We start from the raw sequence: 20,572 nt of genomic DNA on the forward strand, positions 1-20,572 counted from the left end.
TTATGTTAATGTAATGTACCAACATCAATTTCTTAGTTTTGACTAACGTAACAAGATTAAGATGTTAACCTGAGGGGAAACTGGAAAAAGGGTATAAATGTAAGCATACACAAACTTTGTAGCTTTCTGTCAATCTAAAATTATTCCAAAATAAACAGATAAACCTCACAGGTAAGGAGGACTGTCTATTAAGAGCTGCTGTCTTAAAGCAGAGGTTTTCAAACTGCACTGACTATGGCAGAATCAAAATTAAATAGTTTACCAGAACCACTAAATTAAGAGTCTCTTGAGATGGGACCACTGGAAACAGTTATTTCGAGTAAGTGCCTGGGTAGTTCTGATGAGTACCCGGGCCTGGGCACCAGGTATCTAGCTCAGCAAGTCTCAGATTGAACTACGCACAGGGATACCCTGGGGATCTTGTTAAAATGCAGACTCGGTCAGGAGGTCTGGAATAAGACCAGAGATTCTGCATTTCTAATGTTCTTTCAGGTGATGCCCAAGCATGTGATCCAAAGCCCCGCAGACTGAGAAGGGCAATGCAACAAGACAGAGGGCCCGAGTGCATGCCACTGCAGGGCATTCAGGACCTCTACACATGTGTGAGATCAACTTCTATCTCATTGAAGCCATCGGTCTCTCAGGCTGTGGCCAAACCTAATCCAAACTACATTTAGTCTGCACCAAGTATCTCCAAACATTTTCTTAAGGTAAATTTTAACTAGCATCTCAAACCACACATGAAAGCAGATAAGCATCTGTTGCCTGACTCAAAAGTATCCGAAACTATTAGGCATCTCTACTCTTCTCTATTTGTATAGGTTGCTTCTTGAGTCACTAGAAAACTACCTCAGACAGCAGTTAAAATGACAATGATGTGTGGTCTGATGACAGCTTTTTTGACAAAAATCCCAAAAATTTATCCTTTCTTACATTTAAGTTCAATTAATTCTGATCTGACCCGTATAATTCATTTTAATGATTCCTTTGGATTCACACAATTCCATATAACTCTTGCATTGATCTGCCACCAGATAATAAAATCTGATCAGGAAAAAAATTGTAAATCATAATCGTAAAATAGCATAGAGAACATAAAGATTGGAGTTGCCATGGTATTATAATTTTGAAAATGTAGAAAGCCATCTAGAACCCTATATTATATACATTATAAAACCCGTAAGTATATATTAGGTCCCAACCTTTTATTTCTTAAATCATTTGCTCTTGAATGACTACAGTAAAGTGAGGACAAAATGAACCATTCCGAGATAACCTATAATCAAATAGTGCATGAGAATCACACCATACAATTCTCAAGACTCAAGTTAAAGGATGTCTTTATGGGTCAAACCACTTTTATAAGTCTTCTTGATATTTTTTAATTCAATAAACATTTGTTGAGTATTTACTTCATGGCAGACAATATGCTAGACACATAGTGAATTTTACACTAAAAATAAAAATTACAATTGGCTGAAATCCAAGACTGAACCCCTCTATACTAATTTCATTATAAAACTATTAATGTAACAAAGTATCAGTGCATTTCGCTGCTTCTGCAAAAAATGAAGAAAAAAGTGATTTTAAAAATTAAGTTTTGTCTTGCCTGTGTTCCAACAATCTGCACATATTCATGTGTCATGGCAAGGCAGGGATGGGGCAGCCTCCACTGTGTCAACTGCCCAGGGCCCGATCCACTTGTCCCTCCCACCTCCTTCCCAGCTTCAGACACAAATCCTGCATTGACACAATCCAAGTGGATGCTGGAAGAGTATAAAAACTCCATCCATCACTATTATATGTGCTACAGAGATCAAGCTACATTGCAACTATTACTGCACAGATTTTTCAACACAGCTAGAGGAAGAAAGGGAGAAGAGCGAACTATCCAAAGTCTATGAAAATTCCCATATAGAAAGGAAACTGAAAATAAACACCCAAGGCTGTCACGTTACTAACCTGATCAATTTCCATGAGTTTGGGGTAGGCGCCCGGCCATTCTATGGCCACCTTGACGATGTCCGCGGGTGGCGGCATTGTAAGCCCCCAAAATGTTCAAAGCCAGTGGGACTGGGGATCCTACAGTGTAAACGGCCACACGTGTCTATACCTAATGAGGAATGACAGAAAAAGAAAGAGAAGTCACTCAGTGCCGATGCAGGGTGAATTTTGCTTCATCACTTCCTGTTTTCATGGTGGTTTGGTATGAAAAACGGCTCCCCTTGGTGACTGGGTGCTGGAGGTGAGGGGCACAGCCAACGGTAAGACGGGCTCCTGAGGAAAGAAGAAAGATGGGGGTACCCGTGCCAACGCCCTTGAGTCAAAGCCGCCAGGAGACGCTGCCCTGTGGGGCACGGCTTGTGTGAATCTTCAGTGGAAAGAAAGCTATTCCTTACCACTGAGTTCTGCTCCGAATGGTGCCCAGGGTCTGAATGAGCCAGGCTCACTCTCTGTCCAGACATGCATGTAAACGTCTGGCGCTCAACAGTCTCCGGAAGGACAGATTGCCCAGGAAGTCATGGTCAGGAAGCAGTGTTTCTTTAAAGTGTTTTCTGCGTGTCACAAATAGATCTCCGCACTATAGCAACCAGGATATCATGAAGGAGAAACACCCTGAGAGCTCACACACATGCACACTCATACTCCCCCGCCAAGGTCAGTTCCCACAATGCACCTTCGGTGGGGGAGGCGGGGCAGAAAAATGTACAGCTGTGGATTGGATGGCATTCAGAACAGACTCTGAATTCTCACTTGAATGAATCGTGCTTCTTACACAAAGGAGGCAACCATTATCCTCTGTGACCTCTTCCCAGGCTAGCCCATTTCTTTCTTTTTTTTTTTTGAGACAGAGTCTGGCTCTGTTGCCCAGTGGCACAATTTTGGCCCACTGCAAAATTCAAGCAATTCTCCTGCCTCAGTCTCCCGAGTAGCTAAGATAACAGGGGCCCACCACCATGCCTGGCTAATTTTTGTATGTTTAGTAGAGACAGGGTTTTGCCATGTTGGCCAGGTTGGTCTTGAACTCTAGGTGATCTGCCCACCTCGGCCTCCCAAAGTGCTGGGATTACAGGTGTGAACCACCTGGCCTGGCCCCATTTCTTTTTAAAATTAGTTTTTTTGTTAACAATCATGTGATACAAACTTGTGTGTTTGTGTGTACAAAGATGTACAGTGTAGAGTCTCTTCTCCCAATGTCACCCGCCGGCCCAATATCTGCTTTCACTCCTTATCCTTCCAGTTATCCAAGTGATTAGGTATCCCTCCAGAATTTCTTCAAGTATAGAAGGCAAATACAAAAATACATTATTGCATTTCCACTTTCTTTATATAAAAGGCAGCATTTTTTTTTTTTTTTTTTTTTTTTTTTTGAGACAGTCTCCCTCTGTTGCCCAGGCTGGAGTACAGGGACATGATCTTGACTCAAGACAACCTCCAGCTCCCAGATTCAAGTGATTCTCCCGTCTCAGTCTCCCAAGTAGCTGGGATTACAGGCGCACACCACCACACATGGCTGATTTTTGTATTTTTAGTAGAGACAGCATTTCACCATGTTGGCCAGGCTGATCTCAAACTACTGACCTCAGGTGATCCGCCCTCCTCAGCCTCCCAAAGTGCTAAGATTGCAGGTGTGAGCCATCGTGCCTGGCCAAAAGGGAGCATTCTTTTTGTTTCTTTCAGTATATTTTCTAAATCCTTCTATGTTAGTACAAAGAGAGCATCCTGATTCTTTTTACAGTTACATAGTAGTTCATTGTGCGGATGTGTCCTATTTGATGAACCAGTCCCCTGCTGTGGATCACTGGGTGATTTCTTAAGTTTACTTATCATAAACCAAACTATGATCCATAAACTTATGTCTAACTATTTTTGCACATATGCAGGTACATCCTTACAATAGATTCACAGAAGTAAAACTGCTGGGTCAAAGCACAGATGCAGTTAATATTGATAGCCATTTCCAAATTTCTCTCCATTGGACTTGTATGATGTGGCCTATTTATACCCAGCCTCACTAACAGAATGAATTTTTGCAAACCTGACAGGTTGAAAAATAAAATCTTAATCTATTTTTAAATTCTATTTCTCTTATTGTGAGGTTGAACATAAAGAGGAAAAGACACACGCTCCCTTTTTGTGAACAGTCCAAACCTTTGCCCCTTTTCTATCGGGTTCTCTTGTCTTTTTTGAGAAATTTGTATCTGTAATGAAGATCTTAAACATGTGCATTTGGTCCTTTATCAGACCAGAGTAAGCCTTGTCAGTTACTATCCCAGATCTCAGCAGTAGCTGGACATTACTGAGACAACAGAGATAGCAGAGTTAATGGAATTCTCACCACCACCAGCAGTTATATAAATAACTAACTTCAGTGCAGCTGACAAGTAAAGGAAATGAACCAAAACAAAACCGCTACTCCTTTGACCAAAGACGATTAGGGAAGCCTGCTGAGAAGCTAATCAGTGGTAACCAGCAAGAGCAAATCTACAAAGCACTGGTTTAGTCACTCATTCAACAAATAATTATTGAGCCTCTGCTCAGTGCCAGGTCTATTCCCCGTGCTGGGGATATAGAGCAGCAAATCTGGGAGTTAGCAACAAAGGATATGAAGAAAAATCAAGCAGGGAAGGAAACTGAAGCCTGTGCCTCTACCAGTGTGGGAGGGGCAGGAATACAATTTTAAACAGGAAAATCAGGGAAAGTTTCACCGAGAAGGCAGCATCTGAGTAAAGACATCTGAGGCCAGATGTGGTGATTCACGCCTGTAATCTCAGCACTTTGAGAGACTGAGGCGGGTGGATCACTTGTGGTCAGGAGTTCAAGACCAGCCTGGCCAACATGGTGAAACCTCATCTCTACTAAAAAATACAAAAATTAGCCAGGCGTGGTGGTGCTTGTAATCCCAGCTACTCGGGAGACTGTGGCAAGAGAATCATTTGAACCCGGAAGGCAGAGGTTGCAGGGGGGCGAGATCGCACCACTGCACACGAGCTTGGGCAACAGACCGAGACTCTATCTCAAAAAAAAAAAAAAAAAAGACATCAGAGAGGTGAGGATGGGAGACCTGTGGACATCTGGAGAAATCAGTTTCTAGGCAAAAACAACAGCAAGAGCAAAGGCCCCAAGGGAGGAGCATGCCCTGTTATGTTCCTGAAACAGGGTACTTGCTGAAGTGAAGGGCAAGAATAGGAAGAGAATGTGTTCAGAGAACGGTGGGGTTATCCTTGGTAGGTTCAGTTTTCCATACTCCTGACCCCCTGGACAACTTCCACCATACCTCTTGGTTTGTGACTTCTAAAGAAGGAAGCTGTGTGTCCCTGCACGCCTATTCAGAGTGTAAATCAGCACAGCTTTCTAGAGGGCCTTTGGCAAACTATACGAAAAGCCTTAAAATTTTGCATCCTCTTTGAGTAATTTCAATTTTCTAGAATGTTATCCTCAAGAAATAATTATTAACCACAGCAATGCCAATTTCTGTTTTGTTTGTAATTCTCGAAACTTGAAAACAATTGAATATTCAACAATAGGGACTTGTTAAGTAATTATAGTGTCTGCTATGTGCAAATGCAAGCAAACAATCTGTACTCCCAACTTCCTCTCCATAGTCTGTATGCTCTTTGAATACTTGAGAGCTCTAAGAACAATGCATTATATCTGTGCTACATTACTTCAATTCGAGATCCAAGTTCAATTACATACCCTAGAATAAGAATTAAGAAAGCAGGCTCTAATGTGCAGAGAGACTCTGTGAATTTTAGGTAACACTATTCAAAAGAAAGCATACACCATCTTGGGGGTTAAGACAGTAAATAATAAAAATAAGAATGCATTTTAAGCACCTTGCCCCCACCTGTACATAAAATCATCCAGAATTACAGCAAAAGAGGTCATCTAACCTTTTAGGAATCAAAGGCCACGCTTGTTTTTCTACCCTTTTAACTAGTATTTATTTCTCAAAGGCCGTTCAGGAAAAACCTGTTGAACAGGTGAGAATACAATAACGTTGGCTTCAGTGGAGAGTCAGAGGGGAGCTGTACACAAAGCAACCATTGAGAAAGCAAAGGAGCAAGGAGGCTTCCCCTTGGGAATTCACTTAACCAAGCCCAATTAGACCTCACCAGTTTTCCCCAACATTAACAAACTACAAGGGAAAGGGAGGGGGACACAGCAAGGCTACTCTGGGGTACAGCCAGGCGCACAATTGCAAAATGGATGATCTAGTTCACATTTTATCATCAGAAGTGCAGACCTTATCCTCTTAAATTTATATCTTCACTAGGAAACAGCACCTAAGGCTTCTATATATAATCAGTGTTACTTCTGATGAAATTTAGGGAAGAAAGCTTCTAGCCTGGGCTTTCTCATTCCTGGCACAATTAGCAGCTGGGGCCATACTTCCTTGCTGTAGGAGCTGCCCTGAGCATTGCAAGATGGCTGGCAGCATCCCTGGCCTCTGCCCTCTAGAGGTCAACAGGCCCTTCCCCTCAGTCTCAACAAATGTTCACGCGTCATAGAAGGGATCCAGTGGGAGGTAACTAAATTACAGGGGAAGTTTCCCCCATACTGTTCTTATGGTAGTGAATAAGTCTCATGAGATCTAATGGTTTTACAAGGCGAACACCCTCTCGCTTGGTTCTCATTCTCTCTTGTCTGCTACCATGTAAGAGCCTTCTGCCATGGTTGTGACGCCCCTTCATCCACATGAAACTGAGTCCATTAAACCCCTTTCTTTATAAATTACCCAGTCTCTGGTATGTCTTTATTAGCAGGATGCAAACAGACTAATACAGGTGGCAAGCTAGCAAATCCTCTAGGCGGATTACCGACAATCAGGGCAACACACCCCATCCTTGAAATGGACACAAGGCACACGGTCTCATCGGGCTCTCCAGGAAAGATCAACACACAAGCCCAACTCTTCGTGAGACATAACTGAGAAGGAAATACATTCTAAAATCTTCAGCCAACAAAGTGAGCATCCTGGTGTCCTATGTTTCCCCCAGCACAACTCTGGGGTTACCGGACTCCCTTTGTCAACTTCTGCCCACTACATCTGGAGTACTCTAAGGGCAAGGTCCACATTGCATTCACAGTTACAGATTCAGGGCCGCAGTAGGCAGGCATTTTAATACATGGGTGTTGTATGAATGCATCCCCTCCTCAATGAACATCTCATTAGAGCTACCAGCAGTACAACTGAGCCTAGTGTTGTCAAAATTACCAAAGTAGATAACCTAGTATTACTTAAATTGCCCAGTAAAATACAAGTTACAAGAAGCTGTGTAGACAGCCAGGTATAATAATGCTTATACAAACTAAAATTTAAGAACCATTAAAGGGAGAAACAAAAGGGAAGTCTAGGCAGGTGGCTAGACATTCTAATCATTATGCCTTCCAACGTCACTATCAAATCCCAGGAGGTGGGTAAAGAATGGGCGGAGAATGCTATACTGTTCCCGCTTGCCTGCTGGCTTGACTTTATTCCATTCCAAAAATATGGGAATTGTTTCATGTTTAATACTAAGATTCTACCACCTCGATATGCACATTAAATGGCATGTTTACAGTTGAGTGAATTAAATGAGAAAGAGGAATCACTTCTTCTTCTAGAGTTAGGTACTGAAGTCTGCATAGCAGTTAACATCTGACTCTATCACCCATGAACAAGCCCACTCTTCTACTAAATGTCTCCCTAGCTTTGGGTGGCATTTTGAAGACAACGGAGAGAAATCACTTTGATTCCCACCTAGAAGCTCATCTCTCTACACATTGTTCTATGCCCGAAGTTCAACGCACCTCTTGCTGTAGTCTCTTAAAGATGTTACATGTCTACAGGTTTTTCCATACAGCATAATTAATTCTTTGGGTTCCACAAAGCTCCCAAATATCTGATCACTTTTGTTTTTTCTGAGTTTCCCATTTGGTTTTAGTTTTGGGTGCCTGCAATGGCTTTGAACCCTTTAATGCTCTTTCTAGTCTTTCTGTTGCACAGTGAACCCTACTGAGAAAAAAATTAAGCCTGTAAGACCATTCCTGCAGAAGCTGTGTGTTGGGGAAACGAACACACTTGCCCTGGTGAACCGTGTGTCCCCTCCCCCACTGCACTCACAAGCCCAACAGATGGGCCAGTGGAGGCCAGGGCAGATCAATGGGTGATAAACACCAAACAGCTGGAGAAACGATCTGCTTCCACTCCTCAACCCCTTCCTTCCTCCCCAGGAAAGCTGTCCTCTGCCCCGCTAACAGTCATTATCCACTGATGATGGATAATGGGTTTATAATGATGATGGGGATAGTGGGAAGGGAGCTGTTCATCTCATATTTTTAATGTTGAGTTGTCTCTGATAGAAAAAGACATAAACCACATTTTCCTCTTGCATTACGTTAGTCAGAAAGGGAAAGGGCTTCAGGAGGCGCATCCACTGAAAGCAGCCTTCCCTCTTGGCCCTGCTGTCTTCCTAGAGCCCTCTAGTCTTCACTTTTTTTTTTTTTTTTTTTGAGACAAAGTCTCACACTATCGCCCAGGCTGGAGTGCAGTGGCGCAATCTCAGATCACTGCAACCTCCGCCCCCCGGGTTCAAGCAATTCTCCTGCCTCAGCCTCCCGAGTAGTTGAGATTACAAGCAGGCACCACCCTGCCTGGCTAATTTTTGTATTTTTAGTAGAGACGGGGTTTCACCGTGTTGGCCAGGCTGGTCTCGAACTCCCGACCTCAGGTGATCCGCCTGCCTCGGCCTTCCAAAGTACTGGGATCACAGGCATGAGCCACCGCACCCGGCCTAGTCTTCACTTTTGACAACACTGCCCTGCATGGTACACTGAACCTCAGCAGGGGCCACTGAAATAGGCTTTGGGTAAAAGTTTTGCTCCTCTCTTCTTTGTGCTACCATCCTTCTTATGCCAAACAGACTGAAATTCTCAATACCTTTGGTGCCTAGGTCAAAGAATACATGAAGCCAATGGTGCTGTCAGCAGACATTCAGGATGTTACGAGTGTCCAGGTTTGCTGAAGCCAGTCTTTGTTTCCCATGGGAGCAGCAGTGGTGGGCACGTGTCCCCCAATCTGCCCTACACTGGAGGGTCTGGATGGATGGGTACATGGTGCGGGTGTCATTTCAGGTTCCTGTATCAGGGACCTGATGGCCATTCGGAAAACAGCCCAGGGCCAAAGAGGAAGTTTGCAGCTTCAGAAATGAGGGAACACGGTGTGTTCAGAACAGAACATACAAGCACTCAGCAGAAAGAGAATAAACAGAAAAGGGAATTGCGTGTGGAGGCTCAGTATTTCATTTTCTGTATACGCTGTTGACAAAAGCTATGTATGCTAATCTTAGCAACAATTCAGCCCATTCACTTGACAGGTGGGGAAATGTGCTATTAGCTACGGTTGGCTTGCAATATAATGGAAACTTGCAGAGAAAAATCTTTGCTTTCCCAGTGTCTGGCATTGACATCATGGTGGCTAGGGGACAGCTGCCAGAAGGAGTGGCGGGCAGGAGCCCAGAGCAGGCATGCGGCTGGGCACCGTAGACACACACTTTACTCACTCTTCTTCACAGCCCTGACTGACAGGTGTTATTTGCAGTAAATTAATGAAGATCCTAAATATTAGCTAGTTTAAATGACTTCCTTCAAATCCTTAAACCCTCTCAGGGCGATAGACGCCTCTTTAGTATGAGAACTGTTAAAGGTGAATTGTGTCCCCCCTCAAAATTTGTATGTTCAAATCCTAACTCCCAGTACCTCAGAATGTGGCTGTATTTGGAGACAGGACCCTGAAAGTAGTAAGGTAAAATGAGGTCTTCAGGCCGGGCCCTAACACAGTGTGTTTGTCTGTTATCCTTATAAGAGGAGGAAATTTGAACACAGAAGGTACAGAGGGAAGATCATCTGAGGACACAAGGAGAAGACAGCCATCTGTAAGCCAAGGAGAAAGCCCTCAGAAGGAACCAACACTGATAACACTCTGATCTCTGACTTCCAGCTTCCACAACAGCGAGAAAACCCTTTTCTGCTAGTTAAGCCCCCGCGACTGTGGTACTTTTTTAATGGCAGCCCTAGCAATCGAATAAACCACCAAAGACAGAATGCGTCAAAGAAGAGCCTGATGATTTGATACAAAGAAGCTTAAAAACTTCTGAATTCCAAAAACCTTCATAAAAATTGAGAGTGTTCGCTTCAGCAGCATATATACTAAAACTGGAACAACAGAGAGGATTAGTGTGACCCCTGTGTAATTTTTATATATTGAAGTATGTATTTTAAAAATTTAAAGACGAATAACAATCTGAAAAAAAATTTACAATAAACGTCATCCAACCTAGTATAAATACCCTTAATAAGGATCTCATAAATTTATTTGCTAGCTGGGCACAGTCGCTCGCGCCTGTAATCCTAGCACTTGTGGGGACGAGGCGGGGGGATCACTCGAGGCCAGGAGTTCTTGCTCTGCTGGGGATGAAGCTGAAGCTGCAGCCATGCTCTATGGGGAAAGTCATCTGCAACAGGAAAGAATGAGGCAAGGAGAAGCTAAGACAAGTCAAGAGGAAAACATTCAAAAGGGAACAAGGACAGGACGCCTAGCTATGTTCAGTTTCTGTCGAGTTTTCCTTCACTTTTCCTTCAGTTCTCTGAACTACCCTAATATCCTTCCTAGATAGACAAACTAATGAATTCCTCATTATGCTAAGTAAGCTTGAGTTCAGTTTCTGTCACTTACAATTGAAAAACTCCTAATACATCAACCTAACCATATCTGTTTACTGCCCTGAGTGCCAAACTTGTCATTAAATGACTGGAAGGCAAAACAGAATGAAGTTACACACTCTAACCTTGCAATCAAGAGGAAATGATCTTTTGCTCCCCAATTCTAGAGCTTCATATAGCTGCAAGTCCACATCTGTGACCTAGCGCTTAGCACCTAGGCTCTGCCTTTCCTCTGCGGGACTGCTACCAGAAGTCACACATGGACTGCACTAGTTTTACTCTGGCATTTCCCACACAGCACCGCTTCTCTGAGTTATTTATAAATGCAATGCAAAAAGAGGATTCTTCGAAAACACTGAATGGAATAATATCTAATAACTAGTTCATGTACTATATACTTTTCAAGACAATTTTATGAATTAGGTACCATTACCAGCCTGTTTCACAGACAAGCAAACCAAGATGTAAAGACATTAGGTATCTTGCCCAAAGTCGCACATCCACATATGGAACCCAGCCAGAATGTAATCTACATGTCTGATTTGATAAGCTTATGTTTGTAACAACTATGCCATTTTCTTTTAATAGAGACGAAGTCTCACTATGTTACCGGGTCTTGAACTCCTGAACTTAAGCGATACTTCTTGCTACAGCCTCCCAAAGTACTGGGATTGCAGGCATAATCTGGGCTCTATGCCATTCTTTTGAAATAGTTTCCTTTACTGCAGACTTCTCAGGGACTTTAATGTAACACGTGTTCTATGAAACGTCCATATGCAATCTACAGTATTTCCCAAATGTATCTGGTCCAGGAAACTTTTTTTTTTTATAAAATATCTTGTGGCATAGGTTTCTCATAGGCCATACTTGGAGACTATTTGCCTCCTCGGCTGCTCAGAAAGAAAGAATCGCTGAATAGACTTAGCCAGGAATGTAATGGAAAGTGGCAGAGAAAACTTTCCGTTAGTCCCGTATTGAATTATCATCACCTGCATCTATGGGCTCGTCTCCAGGAAAGTAGCCCAATTCTTTTGAGTAACTCTTTCCAACTCACAGAGAACAGTAAAAATTCTATTAACTGCAGCTTCTACCGTGCAAAGCAACAGAATGATAAATAGTAAAAGAAACAGAATACTTGCATTTGTAATCATTTGAACATCTCATTTCCTGCTTTAAATCTGTAGATGGTGACTTGGGACCTCTAGGATATAAACCTTTCACAGCCTGCATCCAGGTACCACCGGTGCATCTTCCCCCACCCAACGAGTCCCTGCTCCCCAAACCCCACGCACTTGCAATGGCTTTGTAAGTCAGACATGGAAAACTGGTTCTACCTTAAGACTGTCAATGATCAATTTGCGGCGGCTGCTGGTGGCCCTGCGTGAAGAAGGAACCCCCAGCCTAAATCAGGATAATCCTCCAGCTAGCTATGGTCTGGGTGAAGGACTAGAAAACTTGAGACAAATGTTTGCAGTATCTCTTCTCAATTCATAAATGGCTTGCCAATTCCTGAGCCTGCCAAGGTCCTCTGTGTCCAGAATTGGTGGGTTCTTGGTCTCGCTGACTTCAAAAATGAAGCCGCACACCCTCGCGGTCAGTGTTATAGTTCTTAAAGATGGTATTTCCAGAGTTTGTTCCTTCAGCTGTTCAGATGTGTCTGGAGTTTCTTCCTACTGGTGGGTCCGCGGTCTCGCTGGCTTCGGGAGTGAAGCTGCAGACCTTTGCCGTGACTGTTACAGCTCTTAAAGGTGGCACGTCTGGAGTCCTTCTTTCCTCCCGTGGTATCGGTGGCTTCACGAGTGAAGCTGCAGACCTTCACCGTGAGTATCACAGCCTATAAAAGCAGTGCGAACCCACACAGCCAGCAGCGGCAAGATTTACTGTAATGAGCAAAAGACCCACACCTCCACACACCCAAATGCGACCCCAGTTGCAGCTGCTAATGCAGCGTGGCCTGCTTTTATTCCCTTATCTGGCCCCACCCACATCCTGCTGATTGGTCCATTTTACAGAGAGCTGATTGGTCCATTTTACAGATAACTGATTGGTCCATTTTACAGAGAGCTGACTGGTCCGTTTTGACAGTGCTGATTGGTGCATTTACAATCCTTTAGCTAGACACAAAAGTTCTCCAAGTCCCCACTCGACCCAGAAGCCCAGCCAGCTTCACCTCTCGCTTTCACCCTGTCTTTGTTCATAATGTTCTCTGTACTTCCAATGTCCTTTCCTTCCCTTGGGTCTGCTTCAAAAATTCCCACCTAGATTTCAATGCCTATCTCACGCGCCAGCTCCTATTAAAGATTTCCCTTACCTCACAGCCTCCTGTGCTAGAAGTAACTGCCCTGAATCTGTCTTCTTAGGTGCTTACAATGACCTACCAGAGCACTTTTCCACACCTTATCTTATTTGTTTATATGAGTTCCCTGAGGGTAGGCCTCATATCTTATTCATCTCTGTTGCTCCAGACCTGATCAGACAGCATGGTAAAGAGCAGCTCGATATTTTTCAGACAAGTGAATTAATAAATGAACCACTCTTTCCTTAAAACCAAATTCAGAGATTAAAATTACAAATGTGAAGGATTACTCAAGCCAGTGATGCATTTTTAAAATCCAGAATTCCTTGCACAGAAAACCTTCCGGCATTTCTTCAAGCAGCAGCTATTCATTTGTTCCCACTGGACAGAAATAGAAAGGGAGCTGCTGAGAGGTGAGAGCAGGGTCTATTCCAGATTCCTTTTCCTCCTGGAAAAAATCTTTCAAAAACAGGATGAGACCTGAGCTGAGCCACTAGCTCTCTTTCCTTCACTCCAAGCTCTCTTGCACTTTGGGAATCAGCATTTCAACTGGAAAGTTCATCATTTTGCAAACTAATGCACACACTTCCTCCCTTGTTCTGGTTTTCTGGATATTTGCTTTTCAAATTCCTTTTCAGCTGTTGTAATGCCAGTGGCTGCTCCCTTCCTCCCAGCAAGCCCTGTCACTCGGTGATGTGTGCAGACAGTCCCCAGTGAGGAGGCAAGGCTCGAGCTCAGTTCCCTATCGCAGAACCCAGACTAGAGGCCACAGGAAGTGCTGGAGCATTTCCACCATCCTGTGAGCCAAACATTCAAAGTTTCCAAACCTGCTGATCAAAAAACAATATGTGAAACTTCTTTCTCCAGCCCTCTCTCCAGCAACAGCAGAGCTCTAACTGCTACCCCTAAGAAATTTGATTGCATCACATTATCAGTGAAGGCCCCTGCAGAACTCTGGGCTGTGCCTCCACTGGGTTTCACCTGACAACCCTCATACACAGAATTAGTCATTCTGATGCATAATGCAATGCCACATGGCTGCCTCACACGGAATACCATTAGGCTCGGCCTTTTTCTCCCGGCCTGGGGTCCTTATTCCCAGAAAAGCACAGACTTGTATGAGGTCTCTGGGGTCAGTTGTTGGCCTGGATGTTAATCCTGGTTCACTCACATTGAAAACGCTGTGACTCGGGCCGGGCACGGTGGCTCACACCTATAATCCCAGCACTTTGCGAGGCTGAGGTGGGCAGATGACCTGAGGTCGGGAGTTGGAGACCAGCCTGACCAACATGGAGAAACCCCGTCTCTACTAAAAATACAAAATTAGCCGGGCGTAGTGGCACATGCCTGTAATCCCAGCTACTCGGGAGGATGAGGCAGGAGAATCGCTTGAACCTGGGAGGCAGAGCTTGCGGTAAGCTGAGATCGTGCCATTGCACTCCAGCCTGGGCAACAAGAGCTAAACTCTGTCTCAAAAAAAAACAAAATAGAAAACGCTGTGACTCTGGACAAGTTACACAACATGCTGAGCCTCTCAGTATCCTCATCTGTGAAACTGGAATGACAGTGGTACTTTTCTCATGGGATTATTATGAAGATAAATTATCTATAAAGCAATTAGAGTAGTGCCTGACCTGGTATTTTTTTTTTTTTTTTTGAGGCGGAGTCTCGCTCTGTCGCCCAGGCTGGAGTGCAGTGGCGCGATCTCGGCTCACTGCACTGACCTGGTATTATTATTTGCCAGACATGGGGTAGCTGGATACATAAAACTGAGGAAACACATCTGTAGTCCAGTCTCGTGAAACACACACAAGCCACACTGCATGAGAATTCCTTTTGCTGTAAACATCATAACCGAATTGGACAAACAGCTACAGTACTAGAAAGGAAATAATAACTTCACCTTAAGTTCAGGGAATTTTTTAGATTTGAAGTTTTGAGGGCGTACAGAAGATTCCAGGTGAATGATTGTGTTGACAGAAATCGGAGAGGGGAAAGTTAGGGTAAGATTCTGGAAGGATTGACCTACATTGCAAAGGCAGGAAGTCACAGAGAATTGCCTGAGCAGATGCCCTGATGGAAAATAAGAGAACTATTTTCTCTCCTGACCACAGGTCTAGTCCTCTAGGAAAGTTCTCTGAGTACACGAAGGTGACCGGGAGTCAACTTGTCCTAAATCCTTTCTCCCCAAGGAGAACCAGATGTCATCTTGAGTTATGAGGCAGCTGAGTGCTTTAAGAGGGCCTACAGGCGAGCCTCTGTACAGAGGGGGATCTGCTCCACTATTACGGCACAACTTCCCCAACTGTATGTTCTTCCAGCCTTGCAGAGTGACATCTATCCTTTTCTGTCTAATCCTCCCAGCAAATATTCAGAGGGTAGTGTTGGGGCTTAGAAAACAATCAATACCCCAAAGTATGGAGCTTTGACATGCTGAGTACTCTGAACTAAAGAAGACTGGAAGGTGCCAGAACCAAGGTCTCTCTGACCTCTACTGCTCTCCTTTCTCCCATCTCTCTTTCACCGCTGAAGCAACTCATAAAAAACAAAATTCCGTGGTGTCTATGTGCCACATTTTCTTAATCCAGTCTATCATTGATAGGCATTTGGGTTGGTTCCAAGTCTTTTTTATTGTGAACAGTGCTGCAATAAACATACACGTGCATGTGTCTTTATAGTAGATTGATTTATAATCCTTTGGGTATATACCCAGTAATGGGATCGCTGGGTCAAATGGTATTTCTGGCTCCAGATCCTTGATGAATCACCACACTGTCTTCCACAGTGGTTGAACTAATTTACACTCCCACCAACAGTGTAAAAGTGTTCCTGTTTCTCCAAAGGATGAGTTCATGTTGTTTGCAGGGACATGGATGAAGCTGGAAACCATTATTCTCAGCAAACTAACACAGGAACAGAAAACCAAACACCGCATGTTCTCACTCATAAGTCGGAGTTGAACAATGAGAACACATGGACACAGGGAGGGGAATATCACACACCAGGGCCTGTGTGATAGGGGAGTGATGGCATTAGGATAAATACCTAACATAGATGAGGGGTTGATGGGAGCAGCATACCACCATGGCATGTGTATACCTACGTAACAAACCTGCACATTCTGCACATGTATCCCAGAACTTAAAGTACAATTAAAAAAAAAAAAAAGAAAAGAAAAGAAAAATGATCAAGGGATAGGAAGACAAATTCACAAAATTCCTTTAAGCATTAACTTATGTTAATGAAAGAATAATAAATACAAAGAAAAAATTCCTCTTCCACAAGGTAGGTCATAGAAACTAGAACCTCTCTCCCCCAAAGTAAACCATGAAACCTATGAAGGTCACTCTCTTCCTTCTCCCCCAAGACCCTTTTTCCAGAGGGATCCTGCCCTATGTCCAGGAGGAAGAAATGCTACACAGAGAGGCCAATAAGAATCTGAACCAACAGCCCTTGCTGAGGTTTCTCCTCGGTCATATTGCCATTACGTCACACCCTTTGTCCAATCATAGTTCTGCATGGCTGTCCATTCTATATCAAGCCTAAGCATAAGAATAGTTATGAGGCTTTGGGTCTCTGTTTCCGGGGCTTTGGGTCTTCATTTCTGGGGCTTTTGGTCTTCGTTTCTGAAGGCTCTCATGTCATATAAAACTTTGATTAAATAAATGTGTTATGCTTTTCACTTGCTAACCTGTCTTTGGTTTCAGGAGTGTCAACAGTGGCCCGTATGATGGTTGAACACAGGCATCACACTATCACACACTGATAGTAGGCATGATTCACCTGGGGCCTAATGAGCTTTGCTGGCGAGACCTCAGCCCAGCTGCCCCCCAGAAGCTGTGGTTTTAGTGGAGACTAAGACACAGTGATTACTCAGCTGCATTCCAAAGGTTGTCTTATCATGGCTCTAAACAGCAGAACCTCAAATGTTTCTCAGGAAAGATGCAGTTAAAAAACAAATTTCCCCCATTTTCAGGGTGGTAGATATTTTACCTCTCTAGTTATTAGCCACAACGCTACCCTCACTAGTAAGACAAACAAACCTATAGATTTTTTTCCTTCTCATCTCTTTCACCTTAGGAGGCTCTGCCAAAACTCCCTGGATTTTATGATACAAATCTCTTCCTTCTAGTTTTTATCTGAGCTCCCTCACAAGTTTGTTGCAGTTTGATTTAAGATAAAACAGTCAGGGCACATGCTATCAGCATGGCCATACGGCCACACTGTGAGAGCTTTTCACACAAACATCAAGATGACAGTGGAGCCAGTGGGCCATGCTTAAGAACAAGAAGGCTTGTTCCTGCTCAAATGCATAGAGAAGTAAGCTCTGAGGTGTTAAATGGCAGTCCATGGTGCATATTTGGGGGGAAAGTGGTATGTGGTTCTATTCTGAAAGCCAGTATTATTGATTACATCCTAGTGTTGCTGATCTGCTCACTGGTATCCCAAGGATAACATTCTGAATGAATTGTTTTTTTCATGCTCATTTTCCCTTCAAGTTAGCCTGGGCAGAGAGCTTCCCCACAGCCTGTCTGCACTCCCTGGGAAATGATCAGATTAAAAGCTGGTAAGAGGAAAATAGAGAAACTTCCAACCCTGTGTTGGTAGTTTGCTAATTTCATAGTTCTGAAAATTTACTTTGATTTCTCCTCTAGCCTCTATTAACAGGATGCTGATAATTTCAAATGCTTTGTATCTGCATTCAGTTCTAGCAAACTTGGAACTCAACTTGCTAATATCTGCTTTGACAAGGACTCTATTGTGCCATAACCAAACTAATGACAATAAAAACAAGTACACAAACACCAACACACAAACCCCTAGCTAGACTGATGAAGGCAATTGTGAAAAAAATTAGAGAAGGCCATCTTGCATCTTATCATTTTACTATTACAATATACTTTGCCTTGCCCAGAAAAATACCAGATATTATAAACCCATGTGGAACACTTGAGTTCTGCTGACAAGTCTGGTAATGGGTATAGAGTCTGGGGCCCAATTATCTGAGGTGTGAATTTGATGAGTAAGTTTAAAGAAAACCAGATTCCACTGGACACCTAAGAATCTTACTTTTCTCGACCTTTCAAATCAAGGTCAACTCATACAAACTTTATAGAGGAAAGATGGGGGAAAAAAAGAGAACAGGCTATGGAGGCAGACAGACCTGGATTGGAATGTAAAAGCAGGTAATGTGTTAAGCCCGGCCACAAGCTGACCGGATTTGCATTTTACCTTTGCCTGCATGAAGAACACACTGGCATGGGGCAAGGATGACAGGGGTAGGTTGGTAAGAAAGTGACTGATGGCAGTGACTTGGGCTGGGGTGGTCGTGGAGACAGAAAAGGTGATGGATTTATAAGCTATTTAAAAAATCAAAACAATTGATAATAGACAAACAGGGAGAAGCTGGAGTCATTGATGACCCAGGATTATGACTTCTGTAACAGAATAGGTGGTGATGTCATTTCTGAGATAGGACTACTCCAAAGAGAAGATGGACTCTTGGCCAATTTGTTGACCAGTAACAAGGCAATGGGTGTAGAGACTCATCTGGAGGAACCAGTGGTAAAGTCCAAGCCGTCAGTGCCAAATACAACCTTCCTACTCACTTCTTCCTTGCAGGACTATCTGCTTTACTGCAGATCACATATAAAAATGCACAGTCATTTTCTCCTAATAAGCAGGAAGGCAGCAGAGTACAGCAGTTAACAGCCACTGATTGGACTCTGACTGTCTGTATTCTAATCCTAGTTTCACTACCTCCTAGCCTTGTGGCTTTGGGAAAATTCTTCTCTGTGCCTCAGTTTACTCAACTGTAAAATGGAGAAAACCATAGCACCTATGTCAATAGTTTCTTAGGATGAGTATTAAAATAACTGTAATAGCCAACACACCTAGGTAACTTACCCTGTGCCAGGTACCCTATTAAACAGTTAATATAAATTAACACATTCAGCCCTCACAACAGCCCTGTGACAAAGACGCTCTCATAATCCCCACCCTAAACATGGGTAGATGGAGTCACTGAGGAAACCAGTCACTCATTTGGCTAGTCAGCAATCTAGCCCATCCGCAGTGTTCTCAACCGTTACCCTAAACGTCCTTGGACCTTAACAGGCACAATGCTTAGAGCAGCGCCTGGCACCGAGTAAGAGCCAGCCAACATTATCCCTGACTCTGAAAGTCACATCCCGGCTGGTTCACAAGGAAGACAAAGGCTTTATGCACTTTTCCATTAGTGATCATGGTCACACCTTTCCACCTTGTACTTGTGTAATACTGACTGCGACACGGCGAACTTGCTTCTGACTTTGACTCTGTGGACAGGAATCAGTTATGGCCTGAGATTTTCAGGCTCCACAAAGACTCCATTCTTGATGCTGTGATAGAAGCTGCAATTTGACACTACCTCTGAGAGTCAGCTCTGCAGGAAAAATGCCCCCTGGCTCGGATCATAATTTCCGGTCTGGTAAAACGGGGATCTCTTCGTGACCTACAAGCTTTTACCTTTTCACTTCATGAATGGATAAACTTTGTGTGAGTTGAATACACTCCTCCTCCCCTTAGAGAAGGAACAGAGAGATTCTTTTATAAGCAGATAACGTGATTTTATTTCCACTAACAAGGAATAATCTTAATTGACATCTTGCTCTGTCAGAGTACAGCCTCAGAACAAGTACTCAAAACTGAAAGAATCACTTTTTGGTAACAGACCCCAGCATTTAATGAGCTTATTGTGGCAAAGAACCTACATAGCAAATCAATTCACTCAGGTACAAGAGAGTTCACTGGGAAGTTACACGGCTTAAAGTGAAAGTTTATGAAACTTAACTGAGATTTAAAAAAAAAAAAAAAAAAAGGTTGACATTTCAAACATCTACATAAAGTTTTTCTAGGTAAAAATTAGTTCAGTCACACACTTAAAAGACAAAACTCTAGGGGTCCAACAGATACATAACTTTTTGGAGAAAAATCTAGAATCTGCCTGTGGGTTGGCCTTGGTACACCCAGGAGGAGATGAAGTGGCTGCCTATTCAGAGGTGGGATTAAATTAGGCTCCTCACATTTCAAAGATTTCAACCCAGTACTCAGCCCAACTGAGTAGTAAGGTCTGTGTGGTTTTCAGTAACTGCAACGTGTAAAGAGAAATTGTGCTCTGCCCCCTTATCAGTAAGTCTAACACTGAATTAACTGCCATCCACAAAGGTGGCGTCTACATCGTTCTCAGGAAAATGTTATAAAAACGTTAAGATTAAAGAATAGAAAATAGTTTAATAATTTATGGCAAAACTATGAGATAGAATAAGAGTCATTTTTTAAAAATGACATTAAAGGCCGGGCGCGGTGGCTCAAGCCTGTAATCCCAGCACTTTGGGAGGCCGAGGCGGGTGGATCGCGAGGTCAGGAGATCGAGACCATCCGGGCTAACATGGTGAAACCCTGTCTCTACTAAAAATACAAAAAACTAGCCGGGCGTGGTGGCGGGCGCCTGTAGTCCCAGCTACTCGGAGGCTGAGGCAGGAGAATGGCGTGAACCTGGGAGGCGGAGCTTGCAGTGAGCCGAGATCG

At 43.4% G+C, this 20,572-nt stretch overlaps 1 protein-coding gene across 11 annotated transcripts in view; it reads right to left on the reverse strand.

Moving 5' to 3' along the window:
• ELMO1 (engulfment and cell motility 1) overlaps positions 1-20,572 on the reverse strand; it is a 620,389-nt gene that overhangs the window by 511,466 nt on the left and 88,351 nt on the right. For 8 of the 11 annotated variants that reach the window (XM_021935213.2, XM_003896095.5, XM_009203098.4 and 5 more), the window contains exon 2: positions 1,963-2,113. In XM_021935213.2, coding sequence (XP_021790905.1) covers positions 1,963-2,040 — 78 coding nt within the window. In that variant the 5' untranslated portion in view covers positions 2,041-2,113. Of the gene's footprint in view, positions 1-1,962; positions 2,114-2,399; positions 2,802-11,846; positions 11,966-12,041; positions 12,678-20,572 lie in introns of those variants that run through there. The other 3 variants (XM_003896098.5, XM_009203095.4, XM_009203093.4) reach the window with 3 other exon arrangements.

The sequence above is a fragment of the Papio anubis genome, chromosome 4 (genome assembly GCF_008728515.1).
Source record: "Papio anubis isolate 15944 chromosome 4, Panubis1.0, whole genome shotgun sequence".
Taxonomy (NCBI): Eukaryota; Metazoa; Chordata; class Mammalia; order Primates; family Cercopithecidae; genus Papio; species Papio anubis.